General features: G+C 43.9%; 1 long non-coding RNA gene and 1 gene segment (V, D, J or C); one reads left to right on the top strand and one right to left on the bottom strand.

The window, feature by feature from the left end:
* The window catches only part of LOC122459741, a 283,098-nt gene that overhangs the window by 173,742 nt on the left and 90,768 nt on the right, over positions 1-18,588 (bottom strand). The window lies entirely within an intron of this gene.
* The window catches only part of LOC119854484, a 104,906-nt gene continuing 95,737 nt past the window's right edge, over positions 9,420-18,588 (top strand). Inside the window, 2 exon segments of the V gene segment in view lie at positions 9,420-9,501; positions 9,928-10,234. Coding sequence covers positions 9,453-9,501; positions 9,928-10,234 — 356 coding nt within the window.

Raw genomic sequence — 18,588 nt, 5'->3', positions numbered from 1 at the left:
GCACCATTGACTGCAAGGCTAGTACAGGCATTAGCAATGCTTCAGATGGGCACCAGCAGAAATCCACACAAAATCCTAATATTCTTATTTATCTTGCTTGTCTTGCCACTGGGATTACACCTCTTTCAACGGCTGTAACCAGGAGTATGATTTCACCTTCACAAACAGCTGAAGTTGATGGAGATTATTATTGTCCACAAGGCTATGACACCCCTTGCAAAATGATGCAACCCATACGTAACCCTCCCTCAGCTGTTCTGTTCAGTGTATCAATTCCTACTACTTCCCATGGAGATCAGTGGGAACAGGTTTAGTTCTCCCAATGATATTGATGAGAGCAGGATTGGCGCCATGTGATCCACAACAAATCATCTTGCTTAATTCCAACCTGCTTTCCTCAATTGAGCTTCTTGAGTCTCCCTATTTAGCTTAAATAAGAGATGGTTAAAGGGTCACTTGATTACAGTCTGTAAGTATGTACATGGAGACAACATATTTGATAATAGGCTTTTCAATCTAGCAGAGAAAATTAGAACACGATCCAATGGCTGGAAGTTGAAACTAGACAAAAATCAAACGAGAAATAAGGCATACATTTTTAACACTGAATGTAATTAACCTTGGGAACAATTTACCAAGGGCCATGATGGATTCTCCATCACTGATGATTTGTAAATCAAGATTGGATGTTTTTCTGAAAGTTCTGTTCTAGGAATTATTTTGAGGAAGTTCTATGACCTTTGTTATACAGGAGGTCAGACTGGATGATCAAAATGGTCCCTTCCAAACTCAAAATCTATGAATCTTTCTAGAGGAATATAATTGAGTGTACCTGAGATCAGAATTAGACCCATTGACTTTAATGGGAGTTACCTGTATCTGGCCAAGGTAGAATCAGTCCCTAGATGTCAAAGGGCTGAGCATCTGACACAAAGGACGAGACGGGAGGCTTAGCATACTCAGAACTACCTGATCTTTCTCTCCTTCTCTGAGCGGTTATAAAATGTTGTGTTTCACTCTCCATCCTTAACTGATCAGCACTGGACAGATCAAATGCATCAAAATGATCTCACAGGCTCAGTTCATCTGGCTGGAAGTATGGTGGATCCAGTATAAAATTAAACCAAGAAGAAACGACAAATTAAAAGTATAATTGGCCTTTAAAGAAAAATGAAAAAAGAGTCAGAACTCTAGTCTATCAAGTCCTGAATATTTCTCAGAGTCGCACCAATTTCTGATTACCTTTGTCTCATTTCAAATGGCAAAGAGAGAAAGAACATTTTCAGATGTAAGGGCCTGATCCAAAACCCATAGAAGTCAGTGGGGCCCAGATTCACCAAGGGACTATAGCATGATTCTCACTCTCTCTCTCTGGCTAAATTAATATTGAATTATTCCATTAAAGTGGAACAACTTCAACAAGAGAGTCAGAGAGATCCACATCGAAACATCCCATAGCCCCGTGCTTAGGGCACCCACCTGAGATGCAGCAGATCCCTGTTCAAATCCCTGCTCTTTGTCAGGCAGACAGGGGACTTGAATAGGGGTCGGGAACCACAACCCAAGTGAGTGCTCTAACCACTGGCCTAATGATTATAGTGGAGGCCTCTCTTCCCTACCTCTGACCATTTTGGGTGGAGTAGGGCAATCTCTGAGCACACCTACCGGATCAGGCCCAACAGGTTCCTCCACATACTTTCCCTGGTTTGTGGATTGCTCTGGGGCTTAGGCAGGAGACAGGCACCCGGACCCCTTGGATGCCCAGTGGAGTTTTTTCTTATTCTACAGAGGACCCAGCCCTCTCTCTCCACCCGCAGCAGCTCTGTGGAGGTTACTGTCATTCTGGTGTTTACACAGCAATTTACAGTATTATGACTCTATATTCACAATGGAAAAAGAGAGAAACTCAGGGATTGTTTGAATTAAGGTGCAGAATTTCAGATGCTGGCAAAATGCAGCCCAAATGGTGGAGCCTCACTAAAATCCTGAGTGCTACTGTTTCTTTCCAGCCCTACGTTGCCCTTCTAAGTAGATCGACAATCAAAGCAGACAGCAGCTGTAGCCAGCACAAGCTCCCTCTGTCCCACTCCTGAGCCCTGTTGCATCCTCTTCCTCTCCCTAGCCCCCACAGAGATGGATTATAGGGGTGTGGGGCACACTGACATCAGTACTCCCTTTCCTGCCTGCTCTGCATAGCAAGCAGGAGGTTTCTGGGAGCACCTCCAAGGCAGAGGGCAGAAGCAGCAGGGCAGTGGGCGGAGGGACACCTGAAGTGCATGGCACTTGATAGCCTGCTGGGCAGCCACCTGGCTGCACAGCTCAGAGGGATCTTAGGTCAGGACTCACCTACAGAGCCGCACCTGACCAAACCACGGTGACCTCCCATGATTCCAAACTCCGACAGGGAAATTGTGATGACTTGGACTACAGAATCCCTGTCAGTGTCTCCAGGATACAATGTCATTATCATCTGCAAGGACAGTTCAAACCTTACCAGCAGCAGCAGAATGAATAAAATTTTCACCTAGCACCATTGCAGTACGAACAAGCTCCCAAATTCCTATTTATTATGCTTCCACATTGCAATCCGGGGTCCCAGTCTGGGTCAGTGGCACTGGATCTGGAAGCAATTTCACTCTCAGTCCTGAGCTATAATGTGGCCAGAAAAAGCCCATTCAAAAATTTGCAAATGTGGTAAAATGAACCATGAACATTCCTCAGAGAGAGACAGAGCCAGAAGAGTACCCAGAAGTCACCTACTACAGGACAGGCCCAACAAAGAAAACAACAGAACGCCACTAGCCATCACCTTCAGCCCCCAACTAAAACCTCTCCAACGCATCATCAAGGATCTACAACCTATCCTGAAGGACGAGCCATCACTCTCACAGATCTTGGGAGACAGACCAGTCCTTGCTTACAGACAGCCCCCCAACCTGAAGCAAATACTCACCAGCAACCACACACCACACAACAGAACCACTAACCCAGGAACCTATCCTTGCAACAAAGCCCGTTGCCAACTCTGTCCACATATCTATTCAGGGGATACCATCATAGGGCCTAATCACATCAGCCACACTATCAGAGGCTCGTTCACCTGCGCATCTACCAATGTGATATATGCCATCATGTGCCAGCAATGCCCCTCTGCCATGTACATTGGCCAAACTGGACAGTCTCTACGTAAAAGAATGAATGGACACAAATCAGACGTCAAGAATTATAACATTCAAAAACCAGTCGGAGAACACTTCAATCTCTCTGGTCACTCGATCACAGACCTAAGAGTGGCTATACTTCAACAAAAAAGCTTCAAAAACAGACTCCAACGAGAGACTGCTGAATTGGAATTAATTTGCAAACTGGATACAATTAACTTAGGCTTGAATAGAGACTGGGAATGGATGAGTCATTACACAAAGTAAAACTATTTCCCCATGGTATTTCTCCCCCCCACCCCACCCCCCACTGTTCCTCTGATATTCTTGTTAACTGCTGGAATTAGCCTACCTGCTTGTCACCATGGAAGGTTTTCCTCCTTTCCCCCCCCTGCTGTGGGTGATGGCTTATCTTAAGTGATCACTCTCCTTACAGTGTGTATGATAAACCCATTGTTTCATGTTCTCTGTGTGTGTGTATATAAATCTCTCCTCTGTTTTTTCCACCAAATGCATCCGATGAAGTGAGCTGTAGCTCACGAAAGCTTATGCTCTAATAAATTTGTTAGTCTCTAAGGTGCCACAAGTACTCCTTTTCTTCATTCCTCAGAGAGCGACACTAATGGATTATTTTTTTACATGTCATTGTAGAAAAATAATGGGAAATAATGTTATGAGCAACTGGGTACAAGGGTTTAGATTGAAAGATCCTTAAATGTAACATCAGCATCCCTTCCAGGCTACATGTTATAATGCATGTGCAATCATTTATGACAGAATAATTGTTTACTCTGATTGATCACACGCTGTGTTAATTTAGATTATATTTGTAATTTCAGACACCAGGGGCAGATTAGGTCAGTATCTCCAGGAAGCCCAGTCACCATTGACTGCAAAGCTGGAGCAAGCATTGCAGTGCTTTAGCCTACAACCACCAGAAATCTGGGCAAAATCCTCCACTTCAAGTGTATCATGCTTGCTATCTTGTCACAGGGATTCCCACCTGTTTCAGTGCACTAGATCAGAGTAGGATTTCACTTTCACAATCATCTGAAGATGATGGTGATTATTATTGTCAATAAGGTTATGATACCCCTCGCATAATGATACCATAACAATACAAACCCCTTGCTGAGCTGTTCAGTTCAGTGTATCCATTCAGTGCCTACCTAAAACCAATCGTACCCTGGTTTATGCTGCATTATACCATAGTGCAGGAAACGCTCAAACAGGCTGCAGACACACAAAGCACCTAGAGCAGTGCCTAATCTACACAGCAGTACAGGGGCTTTAGAGCCCAAACAACAGGTGGCATTGCCAGGAAGGGCATGTGTGTAGCATGGCCACAGACTGTGCTGATTCTCTCTCTCTCTCTCTCTCTCTCTCTCTCTCTCTCATCGACTCCCTAGCAAAATTTACAATGACCCAACCGCAGAAGGAATCCCAAAGGATGCCGCCAGCAGCAGCAGGAACACATCCTTCAGGTAGGTCTCTGACACCATTTATAATCTCGTGGTCATTAGTGAGAGTTGCAAAGATCAGGGACACTATATGGTTCTGCACTAGGGCATAGAGAAGGGATGTTCCCTGAGCAGCTACGATGCATATTTAACTTCTTTTCAACAAGAAGCTGAACATCCACAGAACTGACACCAGATGGCCACATTCAACTATCTTTCCAGCATCGCCCATTGGCAGTTCCACACTTTTGAAAATGAGACCAAATATTTTAGCTGTTAAAATGTGGACTGAGCAATCTAACTTTACATCTCCAGGAATTGTTACCCCAGAATTTGACATTCCTGTGTGGTACCCCAGAATTTGACAGTATTGCCGTCAGCACTTTTGTATGTTCACCCACTGCTAGCTGAAAACCAAACATCACATAGCTAGGTTTCAGAGTAGCAGCCGCGTTAGTCCGTATTCGCAAAAAGAAAAGGAGTACTTGTGGCACCTTAGAGACTAACAAATTTATTTGAGCATAAGCTTTCATGAGCTACAGCTCACTTCATCGGATGCACTCAGTGGAAAATACAGTGGGGAGATTTATATACACACACAGAGAACATGAAACAATGGGTTTTATCATACACACTGTAAGGAGAATGATCACTTAAGATGAGCTATTACCAGCAGGAAGCGGGGGGGGGGGGAGGAAAACCTTTTATGGTGATAATCAAGGTGGGTCATTTCCAGCAGTTAACAAGAATGTCTGAGGAACAGTGGGGGGTGAGGTGGGGAGGGAGAAATAACATGGGGAAATAGTTTTACTTTGTGTAATGACTCATCCGCACCCAGGATCTATTCAAGCCTAAGTAAATTGTATCCAGTTTGCAAATTAATTCCAATTCAGCAGTCTCTCGTTGGAGTCTGTTTTTGAAGCTTTTTTGTTGAAACATAGCCACTCTTAGGTCTGTAATCGAGTGACCGATTGAACATCGAGATTGAAGTGTTCTCCGACTGGTTTTTGAATGTTATAATTCTTGACGTCTGATTTGTGTCCATTTATTCTTTTACGTAGAGACTGTCCAGTTTGACTGATGTACATGGCAGAGGGGCATTGCTGGCACATGATGGCATATATCACAGTGGTAGATGTGCAGGTGAACGAGCCTCTGGTAGTGTGGCTGATGTGATTAGGCCCTATGATGGTGTCCCCTGAATAGATGTGGACAGAGTTGGCAACGGGCTTTGTTGCAAGGATAGGTTCCTGAGTTAGTGGTTCTGTTGTGTGGTGTGTGGTTGCTGGTGAGTATTTGCTTCAGGTTGGGCGGCTGTCTGTAAGCAAGGACTGGCCTGTCTCCCAAGATCTGTGAGAGTGATGGGTCGTCCTTCAGGATAGGTTGTAGATCCTTGATGATGCATTGAATCATAGAATCATAGAATCATAGAATATCAGGGTTGGAAGGGACCCCAGAAGGTCATCTAGTCCAACCCCCTGCTCAAAGCAGGACCAAGTCCCAGTTAAATCATCCTAGCCAGGGCTTTGTCAAGCCTGACCTTAAAAACCTCTAAGGAAGGAGATTCTACCACCTCCCTAGGTAACGCATTCCAGTGTTTCACCACCCTCTTAGTGAAAAAGTTTTTCCTAATATCCAATCTAAACCTCCCCCATTGCAACTTGAGACCATTACTCCTCGTTCTGTCATCTGCTACCATTGAGAACAGTCTAGAGCCATCCTCTTTGAAACCCCCTTTCAGGTAGTTGAAAGCAGCTATCAAATCCCCCCTCATTCTTCTCTTCTGCAGACTAAACAATCCCAGCTCCCTCAGCCTCTCCTCATAAGTCATGTGCTCTAGACCCCTAATCATTTTTGTTGCCCTTCGCTGTACTCTTTCCAATTTATCCACATCCTTCTTGTAGTGTGGGGCCCAAAACTGGACACAGTACTCCAGATGAGGCCTCACCAGTGTCGAATAGAGGGGAACGATCACGTCCCTCGATCTGCTCGCTATGCCCCTACTTATACATCCCAAAATGCCATTGGCCTTCTTGGCAACAAGGGCACACTGCTGACTCATATCCAGCTTCTCGTCCACTGTCACCCCTAGGTCCTTTTCCGCAGAACTGCTGCCGAGCCATTCGGTCCCTAGTCTGTAGCGGTGCATTGGATTCTTCCATCCTAAGTGCAGGACCCTGCACTTATCCTTATTGAACCTCATTAGATTTCTTTTGGCCCAATCTTCCAATTTGTCTAGGTCCTTCTGTATCCTATCCCTCCCCTCCAGCGTATCTACCACTCCTCCCAGTTTAGTATCATCCGCAAATTTGCTGAGAGTGCAATCCACACCATCCTCCAGATCATTTATGAAGATATTGAACAAAACGGGCCCCAGGACCGACCCCTGGGGCACTCCACTTGACACCGGCTGCCAACTAGACATGGAGCCATTGATCACTACCCGTTGAGCCCGACAATCTAGCCAGCTTTCTACCCACCTTATAGTGCATTCATCCAGCCCATACTTCCTTAACTTGCTGACAAGAATGCTGTGGGAGACCGTGTCAAAAGCTTTGCTAAAGTCAAGAAACAGTACATCCACTGCTTTCCCTTCATCCACAGAACCAGTAATCTCATCATAAAAGGCGATTAGATTAGTCAGGCATGACCTTCCCTTGGTGAATCCATGCTGACTGTTCCTGATCACTTTCCTCTCCTCTAAGTGCTTCAGGATTGATTCTTTGAGGACCTGCTCCATGATTTTTCCAGGGACTGAGGTGAGGCTGACCGGCCTGTAGTTCCCAGGATCCTCCTTCTTCCCTTTTTTAAAGATGGGCACTACATTAGCCTTTTTCCAGTCATCCGGGACTTCCCCCGTTCGCCACGAGTTTTCAAAGATAATGGCCAAGGGCTCTGCAATCACAGCCGCCAATTCCCTCAGCACTCTCGGATGCAATTCGTCCGGCCCCATGGACTTGTGCACGTCCAGCTTTTCTAAATAGTCCCTAACCACCTCTATCTCTACGGAGGGCTGGCCATCTCTTCCCCATTTTGTGATGCCCAGCACAGCAGTCTGGGAGCTGACCTTGTTAGTGAAAACAGAGGCAAAAAAAGCATTGAGTACATTAGCTTTTTCCACATCCTCTGTCACTAGCTTGCCTCCCTCATTCAGTAAGGGGCCCACACTTTCCTTGGCTTTCTTCTTGTTGCCAACATACCTGAAGAAACCCTTCTTGTTACTCTTGACATCTCTTGCTAGCTGCAGCTCCAGGTGCGATTTGGCCCTCCTGATATCTTTCCTACATGCCCGAGCAATATTTTTATACTCTTCCCTGGTCATATGTCCAACCTTCCACTTCTTGTAAGAATTTATAATTCTATATAATTATAATTTGTAATTGGAGAGGTTGGGGGCTGAAGGTGATGGCTAGTGGCTAGATAGCTAGGAAAATCTTGGGCTCCGAGAGGCAAGGCCAAATAACAGTGTGTTTGCAGTATTTGCTACCGGAATGGGAGGATGGGCTAAGAAGTGAATGTTCCATGAAAACAGAAGGAATGTTTGGACAGCGACCTTGATTTTAGGTGCCTCTAAAATGTACATTTTATTATTATGACTAGAAATGTTGTCATAAGAGATAACGAGTAGTTTTGCTGAATGTAGGAGAATTGGTGACCCATTAGGAGTCACATAGGTTATGTGCTTTGTCTGAAGTTACTTATACAAGATCAGGCAAAAGAATTTGCTTTGGAGCAGTCCATGGAAGCTTTATTTGGGCAGCGATCTGGCAGCTAAGTTCCCAGGAGCTAGATGGGGGGCGAGGCCCCACTGAAGCCTGGTCACTGATCCTTCAAAACCATTTTTTGACTCTAGGTAAATACACTGGTTTTGAAATGCTCTAACCCTACTGCAACAGCATGTGTGTGTGTGTGCTTGAGATCTAATAAAAAAGTAATTTTAGATGAAAGCACTCCTGCTTGTGCCAATTAATTATCAGATGGATGAGCTGTGCTCTGTGATTTATTCCTGACGCTGCCTGGAGAGAAACAGTTGTTACCACTGCTTTTGGTTCTGAGACACTCCAGGTAAGAGAATGATAATCATGCTCTATTTATACAATGTGACATAGAACACAGGAAATGACAGGGCTCACAAACTATTTAATGGGTATCTACTTGTTCCTGTATACTACGACTACCTTTGGGATTTAAATGGCAGAATAGTCAGGAAACTAAGGTTCCCACAACCTTGTGCATCACAATAGGGTCTTTAAGGTTATGACTACTAAACTCAGAAGGGATAGTAGGTAAGGGAGGGGTTAACCCCTGCATAGATCCCCTAATGCAGGGAGATCACATCGATATCTTTTTGAGGAGATTCCTAGTAGAACAATAATTCTATGGTCATTAAATGTAAATGACCAGTAAGGTAATACTGATGCACTGAGAACATTTATTCCCGTTTCACCCTGACAAATGCCATTTCAACACAAAGTGAGGGACCGTGACTGTAACCTAATATGCGGTCGTTTAGCACTCAACAAAATAGGGTCCTGATCCAGATATGGACATCTGGGCACTACCTTCACTATTATCAGAACTGCCTCATTGGAACACAGATTGGCGGGGCTGCCCCTGGGACCATCGCATTGAACTTGCCTGTTTCCTCCACAGTCCTTTTTACTTCCCTTTCTCTGCATGTTTTTAGGTCATCTGGGAATTTTCATCTCTGAACTAAATTTGCATATTTCACATGCAACTGACACTGCCCTGCAGCTCTGCGCTGTTATAAATGATCCATGTCACCCATTACTGTTTGTTGATCAGCATCGGACCACTCAGACGTAGCAAGATGATCTCGCAGGCTCAGCTTATCTGGCTGTTAGTGCTCTGGATCCAGGGTAAGAATCGAATGAAGGGGGTGCTGGATGATTTAAACTACAGTGATCTATGGAAAAATTTAAGAGATGTAGATATATTGATATATAAACATTCCTCAGGTAGCGACAGTAACTTCTGAAATGCTCGTCTCCTTCTACATGCAATTAAGAGAAAAAACAGGTTTCAGAAAAACACAAGAAATTAGAAGCAACAAGGAATGAAAGAACCAGCTCAAACAATGTTAGCGTCATTTTCATAAAATTTGCTATTAGTATATAAAGAGACACGTGAATATTTATAAGGACAAAATATTGCATATTTTAAAACATGATACTAATATATATATATATATACACACACACACACACACACACACTAGAGAGAGCGACACTATATAGAAAGGCTGTACATGTATATGCTAACTGACATTTTTTGTGTTAATTTAGATTCCAGCGGGGACATTGTGATGACTCAGACTCCAGAATCTCTGGCAGTGTCTCCTGGAGACACAGTCACTATCCGCTGCAAAGCCAGTTCAAGCCTCACCAGTGGTAGCTATCACTACTTAGCCTGGTACCAACAGAAATCAGGACAAGCTCCAAAGCTCCTTATCTATCTTGCTTCTACCTTGCAATCTGGGATCCCGGCCCAGTTCAGCGGCAGTGGATCCGGCACCAATTACACACTCACAATCAACAGAGTTGAAGCTGAAGATGCTGCAGATTATTATTGTCAACAGCATTATGATCCCCCTCTCACAGTGATACAGACCAGTACAACCCCCCCACACACACACTCTGTCTCTTTCAGTGTAACAGCTGCTTCCTATACATAGTGTAGCTGCTACACTAGATTTTGGACAGCATTTTAATCAGTCGTTCAACACCAGGCAACTACTCCCCTATTCTCACAGCTGACCTTTCTATAATAGTGTTGTCTCTTTCCCAACACTGGTGCTGACTCTTTGATGAACAGTAGCAAATGTCCTGCGCTTGCAGGTCAGCTTCTCAGTACAGGAGAAATCAGTGATGAGGTTACAAAGCATAATTTGTTTTATTTACAGCAACACCTGTCCTGAAATAGAGGTGATCATGAACTGTATGCAAGCAAACCCCTCTTTTAGGAATCTTATCCCAGCATCAATGCTCATATCCCAAGAAGCAAATCTGCTTCAACAATTGAGTCAGAGAGCAAGACAGACATCAAACTCTCCTGCTACTCACACAGCTCCCTTTCCTCAGATCCCTGCATAGCCAAAATTAACACCACCACAGCATGTCTCCCCAAAACACTTACTCGCACATTCTGAAAAACTTGGAAGTCTGTATAACAGTACCATCTGGTGTCATGCTCTCCTTACAGTGTGTATGATAAACCCATTGTTTCATGTTCTCTGTGTGTGTATATAAATCTCCCCACTGTATTTTCCACCGAATGCATCTGATGACGTGAGCTGTAGCTCACGAAAGCTTATGCTCAAATAAATTTGTTAGTCTCTAAGATGCCACAAGTACTCCTTTTCTTTTTGCCAATACAGACTAACACGGCTGCTACTCAGACACAGCAAAGTATACTGTCCTGCAAAAAAACAGTTGCCGCTAGACACATTTCTTTCAATAAAGAAATCTTTTTGCTGCAGCAGCAGCTGAATCTGGGGTGTTTTTTCCTGCATAAATCATTTTACTCCACAATTCACCAAAATAATTTGTACTTGCTGCCCCCTTTGAGCATTTCAGGAGTAAAACAGATATAGCCCTTCCTGGCACTTTATTGGCAGTACTGCTTTTTGGAGAGGTTGAACCAAATTCCAGAACTCCAGAGCCAGAAGGGTTGAAGGGGCATCAAGTTCATCTTCCCGAATGAAGGAACAACTCATGTTACTCTCTAACAAGCCACTCTGGTGGACACGTGAAATAACACAGTCAGGAGCTTTTGGCTGCGTCCAATCTTCCTCTGACAGAGGGAAGGTTGCAGAAACATGGGGCCTTTGAGGGAGCAATTGAGCAGTTGTCAGGTTCACAAGTGGGCTCAGATGGGAAAAAGCACAACATGTATTTCCTCCTTTGTCTAAGGGCATTTGACATTTTTTAGGGCTGGCTGCAGAGATTGGGATTAGGGGATTTCTTTGGTTTTACCCAAACTCAGACTGACCATTGGAGGTGCTGGTTGCTTGACTGGGGTTTTCTTCCATTGAGCTCCACCCAACTGCACTGTAGAGAGGACTCAGGTGCTGAGATCTTACCGGACAAAGGTACAGACTGGGTACTGACAACAAGATCGAGCTTGAGACAGCAATCGATTCTGCAGGGCTGGAATTTCTCTGGGTTTGCACAGGATTATTCCCCTGCAATATTAATCACACCAGGAGACCAGGTCACAGCAACACAAAGTGGCCACAACCTCCCCCAATCATGGGTCATCCAAAGGGAGGCAATGTAAAATGGATAGTGCTGGGTGGGGAGGGGCAGGACAGGGTAGTAAGGACTGGCCCCTGGTCAGCTTCCACCAACGGAATACGCATGTTCTTATAGAGTGGATGCAAGAGTGGGAAACAGCGACACATTAAGTAAATTCAGGAGTCCATCACTGCACCTGCCTCCTTGTCCACTTGATCGGAGGTCCTGGACGAAGGTAATAGGTGACGCTCTGGCTCATCCAGAGCTGCCGCCACTATGGCTTGGTCTGGTTTACTCTCCGTGTTGAGGCTGTGTGGCAGCATTGCAAATAATAACGTATGTGATGGAAGAGAGCCCAGTTCGACATCTGGAGGGCAGTTCACAGCACCTGGCTTCCCTTGATATAGAGGGTCTCCTTTGATTAGGGAACCTGAGCTCCCGGGCTGCTGAGGCTGCAGAGATAGCAAAGGAACAATTCCTGGTGCTCCCTAGCCACATGCTGCGATGACAGTGGTGGACACATGGAATGTCATTGATAGGCTGTGTTAGGAGCTGCGTGCAGCCCTCCTCTGCTACATGGGGTCTGTGAGAGAGGATAAGGGTGGAAGCAGGGATTGTGGCCCTGAGGATTTGTTTGACTTTATGCAAACCGGTACTGAGCCCTGGAGGTGCCGGCTACTCTCTTGGGGTTTCAATTCAGTGAACTGCACCTGACTGGGTTTGAGCATAAAGGTGCTAACGACTCACACAGGGTCTGTGCCATGAAGTACTGTGTGTTTTGGGAGTGTGAGCATGACTTGATTGGTGCACAGGCTTTGTGCTGGCCATTTGCATAGGGACGAATTAAATCTTGTGGAGAATTAAGAGCGATACACACATTCTGGACACCCAGCTAACAGCCAGATTGATTGTAACGGCTCTGTACTGGCAGCCTCTGCTCTGGGGCTCAGGGGATGTACAGTTACACAGAGTGTCCTTTTGTATATTTTGACTGGATTGTTTTACATATTTCCACACAGCGTGACAGTCCCCTGCATGTCGGTGCTAACATACGTGATTTAACACTTTAACACAGTGTTTCTAGGATCAGGATCTATCACTTTAGTTGTATCAGTTGATCTCTCAGGCCAGGTCTACTCTACAAACTGTTGCTGATATATCTGTCAGTCAAATGTATGATGATGTCTGAATTGTGACCAATATGGATGCGCTGATAAAAGCCCCTAGGGTAAATGCGATGATAAAGACAATACTGTGCTTTTATTGGTACAGTTTGTTATGCTGGGGAGGTGGGAGGGCTGGAATAAGCTATACTGGTAAAAGCTAGACATAGTTTAGCAGGTATAAACTGTACCCACACTAGAAGTACTTTGCTCGTATAGTGAACGGGTATATCTTTCCTGGCAACGTGCTCCTAGTGTAGATCTGGCATCAGTCACTGCTTCTCTCACTCCTTATACTCTGGATTCAGGCTAAGAACAACAGTGGAGAAGCTGGTTTAAACAGACCAGCTAAAGTGTTATTAACTTATTTAACAATCTGACAAGAGAGCTCCATCCAATTCACAGAGTACACAGGCATGAATTAACTGGGGATTAATTATCATTCTAGGTCACACATAGAAAGATTGCCTTTCATTCATCAAACTACATAATTTTGGCAGATTTTATACATGTTTATTTTAATTGCATTCCCCATGCAGACCCTATAGGGACATTCTGATGATCAGACTCCAGAATCCCAGTCAGTATCTCCAAGAGATACAGTCACTATCACAGAAAAGGAGTGCTTATATCTCCATGGCCTGGTACCAACACAAACCTGGACAACATACTAAACGATTTATCTACGGCACTTTCACCCATCCCTCTGAGATCCCAGACCTGGTCGTTGGCAGTGTGTGTGGCTTCACTCACAATCAGCAGTTAGAAGCTGAGGATGCTGGAGATTACTGCCAGCAATACGCTCACTACCCTCAGACAAGCTCCTAGCCTCCTTGCCTAGAGCGCTTCCATCCATGCCCCTGGGTTTCCAGCCCAGTTCAGCGATAGCAGGTCTCAAACAGGTTTCGCTCTCACAATCAGCAATGCCGAAGCTGAAGATGTCGGAAAATATTACTGCCACCCTCTTGTGTTGGCTCTGACCCATACAAAAACCACCCTGTGCTGTTCATGTCTCTTCCTAAACAGGCCCTTGCCCAGTGCTGCTGTTACACTCAATTTGAGCATCCTTTCAGCACCTCACTCCTTGGATCACAATCCCTCTGTGCTCTCCACTCTTCCCCAGCCTACAATACAATTCAAATAAACAGAGGGTCCGGACAAATCTGCTGCTGGAGACATTTCTTTGCACAAAGAAGGGATTTTACGTGACATGATCAAGGGTGGCATTTATTTTTTGGTTTAAATTGTTTTATTCCCTGACTCCCAAAATAATTCTTACTGGCTGCTCAACAGAGACAGGGTGTTTCATGACGACAAGGGAAAATATCAGCCCAGCCTTATTATTTGCTATTCTGCCGAGGGGGAAAAGTGATTTCCTGTCTCTAGCTGGCAGGGCTAGAAGGGAGAAGAGGAAGTGAGTTCAATCCCTGGGAGGGAAGGAACAACTTTCCAGTAGCCCACTCTGGAGGACACATGGAACAACAAGGACAGGCTGCTGCAACAGTTTTTTACTGCAATTCTCAAAATCAACTCACTTTTACCTCGTGCTGTTCTGCTCTGTTTACTGTAGGCATCTGTTGTCTCCCGTCTTAAACTTAGATTGTAACATGTTTGAATCAGGGACTAACTTTTCATAATGTGCACACAGCATCTAACACAGTGGGGCCCTGATCCCAGACTGGCATCTCTTGGCACTATGTATTACGGATCAATCACAACAAGGAGCTGCATCCAACCCCCCTCTGCTACCAAGAATGTTACGGAAATTGATTTAAGAATCAGGGGCCAAGAATCGGTGACACCAATACTGATATATAGTGAGGATGTGCCTGGCTAGCAAAGCTTGAGCTAAGCAGACTTTATCCCCCTGCTAACTTAAGTTTTCCCTGCTTCAGTCCTCCCACCCTCCAGACAGTTTTTCTGTCAAAGAGAGGCCACATCATTTGTATCATTGTTCTGAAGAGATCTCTAGTATAAGAGTGATACTAACCAGCAATAATAATACGTGTAGAACATTTATTCCCATTCATTCCTGGCAAATGTCTTTAACAGAGAAGTTTTTGTCCCCAGACCCGTGGGATTGAACTTGCTTATTTTACCCTTAACCCCTTCACTTCCCTTTTTGTGCATGTTTATGGACCAGGTGTGAATTTTCATCCTCGAGCCCAATTTGCATATTTCACACCCAAGAGAGTTCCCCCTGCAGCACTGAACAATTATAAATGTTCAGAGTCACTCGTTTTGAGCTGTTGATCAGCACTGGGCTACTCAGACGTATCAAGATGATCTCACAGGCTCAGCTCATCTGGCTGTTAGTGCTCTGGATCCAGGGTAAGAATCAAACCCAGAAGGAATTTGATGAATTTTAAGTATAATGATCCTCTGAAATTTTTAAAAGATCTAGAAATGTTGTATATTGACCCATAAACTATATAAAAATCCATTTAGTCAGTCAGCTCTTCATGGCAGGGCTGTAACCTATTCTTTTTTTGTAAAGCATCTGGCACAATTGGACCCAAACTGGTTGAGGCCTTTAGGAATTACTGAAATAGAAATGTTAAATAATACACAGTTGCCAGGAATTACACTGAGTTATAAAAATCTCTTTGTCATTTTAACTGGAATTAAGAAAAGGGAGATGGTTTGAGAAAATTATGAGCAATAAAGCAAAGGGGTTAGACTGAAAAAACCATTCAGAGCGTAACATTAGCATCACGCCAGGTGAGTAGGTAAGCAATTGTGTAAAGATGCACATGGGGCTATTTACAAGCACAATATTGCTTAGTTTGGTCAACTAGATCTCTATTTGTCTTAACGTATATTCTCTTCATAAATTCAGAGTCCAGCGGGGACATTGTGCTGACTCAGACTCCAGAATCCCTGGCAGTGTCTCCAGGAGACAGAGTCACCATCAACTGCAAAGCCAGTTCCAGTGTTAGTAGCTACATGGCCTGGTACCAACAGAAATCAGGACAGGCTTCTAAGCTCCTTATCTACAGCGCTTCCACCCGTCCCTCTGGAATCCCAGACCGGTTCAGTGGCAGTGGATCTGGCACTGATTTCACTCTCACAATCGGCAGCGTTCAAGCTGAAGATATAGGAGATTATTACTGTCAACAAAGCTATGATACCCCTCTCACAGTGATACAGACTGGTACAAAAACATCCCTGCACTGCTCCATTCAGTGTCACAGCTGCTTCCTTAAGACAGCCAATTTTGTCGATGCAACCAGTACACGCTATTAGGAGGCAAATGTTCAGCTCCTGACACATACTTGTGCTCCCTAGCTTCCAATACAAATAGCAATTAGAGAGTTTGCTGCTAGCCTTATCAGCAACAGAGGGATCGTGCTGGCAAGCAGCAGTCAACAATGGGGTTATCCGGTTTGAGATTAACCACTATACAAATCGTGAGGCAGAGAGGCTCAGGAATAAATAGCGACAAACTCAGCAGACATAGATTGTGATTCCTTCTTCAGCATCGAGCTACCTATGTATTTCACGCGGCACACATCGGTCTTTTAGCCACAACTGTACTAACAAGATGAAAACTTAGCAACATCTTCAGTCAGTAAGGACAACAACAAGCTGCAACTCCACCTATGCAGAGGTTACTGAGTGGCTGTAATAGAAACTTGTTAAATGACAGACCAATAGAGTGTTCCAGAAATGTATCTTGTTAAAAGGTGTCTGAAGTAACTCAAATGTATTCTTAGTTCTTTTAACATGTGTATAATCAGATTCAACATACTACAATAATAAGTCATTTGACAAATATAACAACTTCCACACAATGGCCATCAGATGGCATCCCTTCCTCTACATATATGGGAGTATCTGAAATTCCTGATTAGCAAATACAAAGAAAATACAGGGATAACATTTCTACACACATCCAGAAAAAATAAAGATAAATCAATCTTCAGAGCCCTATTCCCCTTCCCCAGGGCACCAGTAATACATGAATGAGGCTCTTTGACTCAAAGAACTGAGCTATTGTCTCAGTGAGTGGGAAGACATGTTTTACATCATTATAATCATGACAAGTATTCTGAGATAAGGCAAATAAATCAATTCTTTGGACACTATTCTCTGTTACAGGATACAAGGAAGTCTCATTGGGCTCCATTATAATCTCACTGTAAGCCAAGCATAGCTCTGTTGAGATAAATGGAGTTAAAGCAGAGTATCTGAGATCAGAGTCAGGCCCATGAACTTTATGAGACTTGATTGTATTTTGCCATGATAGAATGGGTCCCTATTTCTCTAATGGCAAGTCTGTCATAAAAGGTGAGACAAGATGCTTTGCTTGCTCATCAATGCCTGATTCTTCCCCTCTCGCTCCGAGCTGTTAAAAACATTTTGTTTCACTCTGTGGTTTAGTGATCTGCACTGGACAACTAAGACACATCAAAATGATTCCGCAGGCTCAGTTCATCCAGCTCTTAGTGCTCTGGATTTAGGATAAGAATTGACCCAAGAGGGGACTGGATGAATTAAAAGTTGATTGGCCTTTAAAAAATGAAAAGATCTAAAACTCTTGCCCATCAAATCCTAAATATTCCTTATTAACACTGACTTCTGATCCACTTCATCTCATTTAAAATTGAAAAAGAGAAAAAGAGAGAAAGTAAGTTTAAAAAAAATAAAGACCTGATCAACAACCCATGGAAATCAGTGCGAGTCTTTCCATTGATTTGTACCCAATTTGGATCAGGTCCAAAATGAGCATAATAAAAGAATTTCCTCAAGCTGTACATCAGCATCACAGCTAGGTGATGAGCTATGATCATTATGCAAAGATGCACATATGAATATTTATAAACACCACAATATTGTTCAGAGGAACATTCATATTCATATTAACTAAATATTTTATTCTTAAAATCAGATGCTAGCAGGGACATTGTGATGATTCAGACTCCAGAGTCCCACTCAGTTTCTCTTGGAGACACAGTCACCATCAGTTGCAAATATAGTTCAAGCCTTACCACCAGCAGCTGAATAAAAAATTAACTTGGTACCAACTGAAACCAGCAGACTACTAAACTCCTTACCTGTTATGTTTCTACACTGCAACCTGGGTCCCAGCCCATATCAGTAGAGCCATGTGCGGATTCAAAAATTTGGATCCGCATCTGATCTGCTTCTCTGATAATTAACTTGCATCTGACCCGCAATCCACACTCCACTTTTTATATGTATCTGCAGTCACATCTGCACCTACACCAGTGCCCTATCTCACTGTTAGAGCCCTGCACGGCACAAAAATTTGGATCTGCATCCCATCCGCGATCCATAAAGATGGTAAACAATATAACTGCATCTGCATCTGTGGATGCAGATATCCGTGGATATAAAGTGGATCTTTGCAGATTTGCAGGGCTCTACACATCAGTGGCAGTGGGTCTGGAACCGATTTCATGCGCAGAATTAGTTCTGAGCACTAATGTTTGCTGAGGTAGAAACTCAAAAATCAAAAGCATTGTAAATTGATCCATAAACATTCCTCAGAGAGCTACACTAATGTATGAATGTTTACATGTCA

This window comes from Dermochelys coriacea, chromosome 4 (genome assembly GCF_009764565.3).
Source record: "Dermochelys coriacea isolate rDerCor1 chromosome 4, rDerCor1.pri.v4, whole genome shotgun sequence".
In the NCBI taxonomy this organism is placed as follows: Eukaryota; Metazoa; Chordata; order Testudines; family Dermochelyidae; genus Dermochelys; species Dermochelys coriacea.
This window is presented reverse-complemented; position numbering and strand designations above follow the sequence as displayed.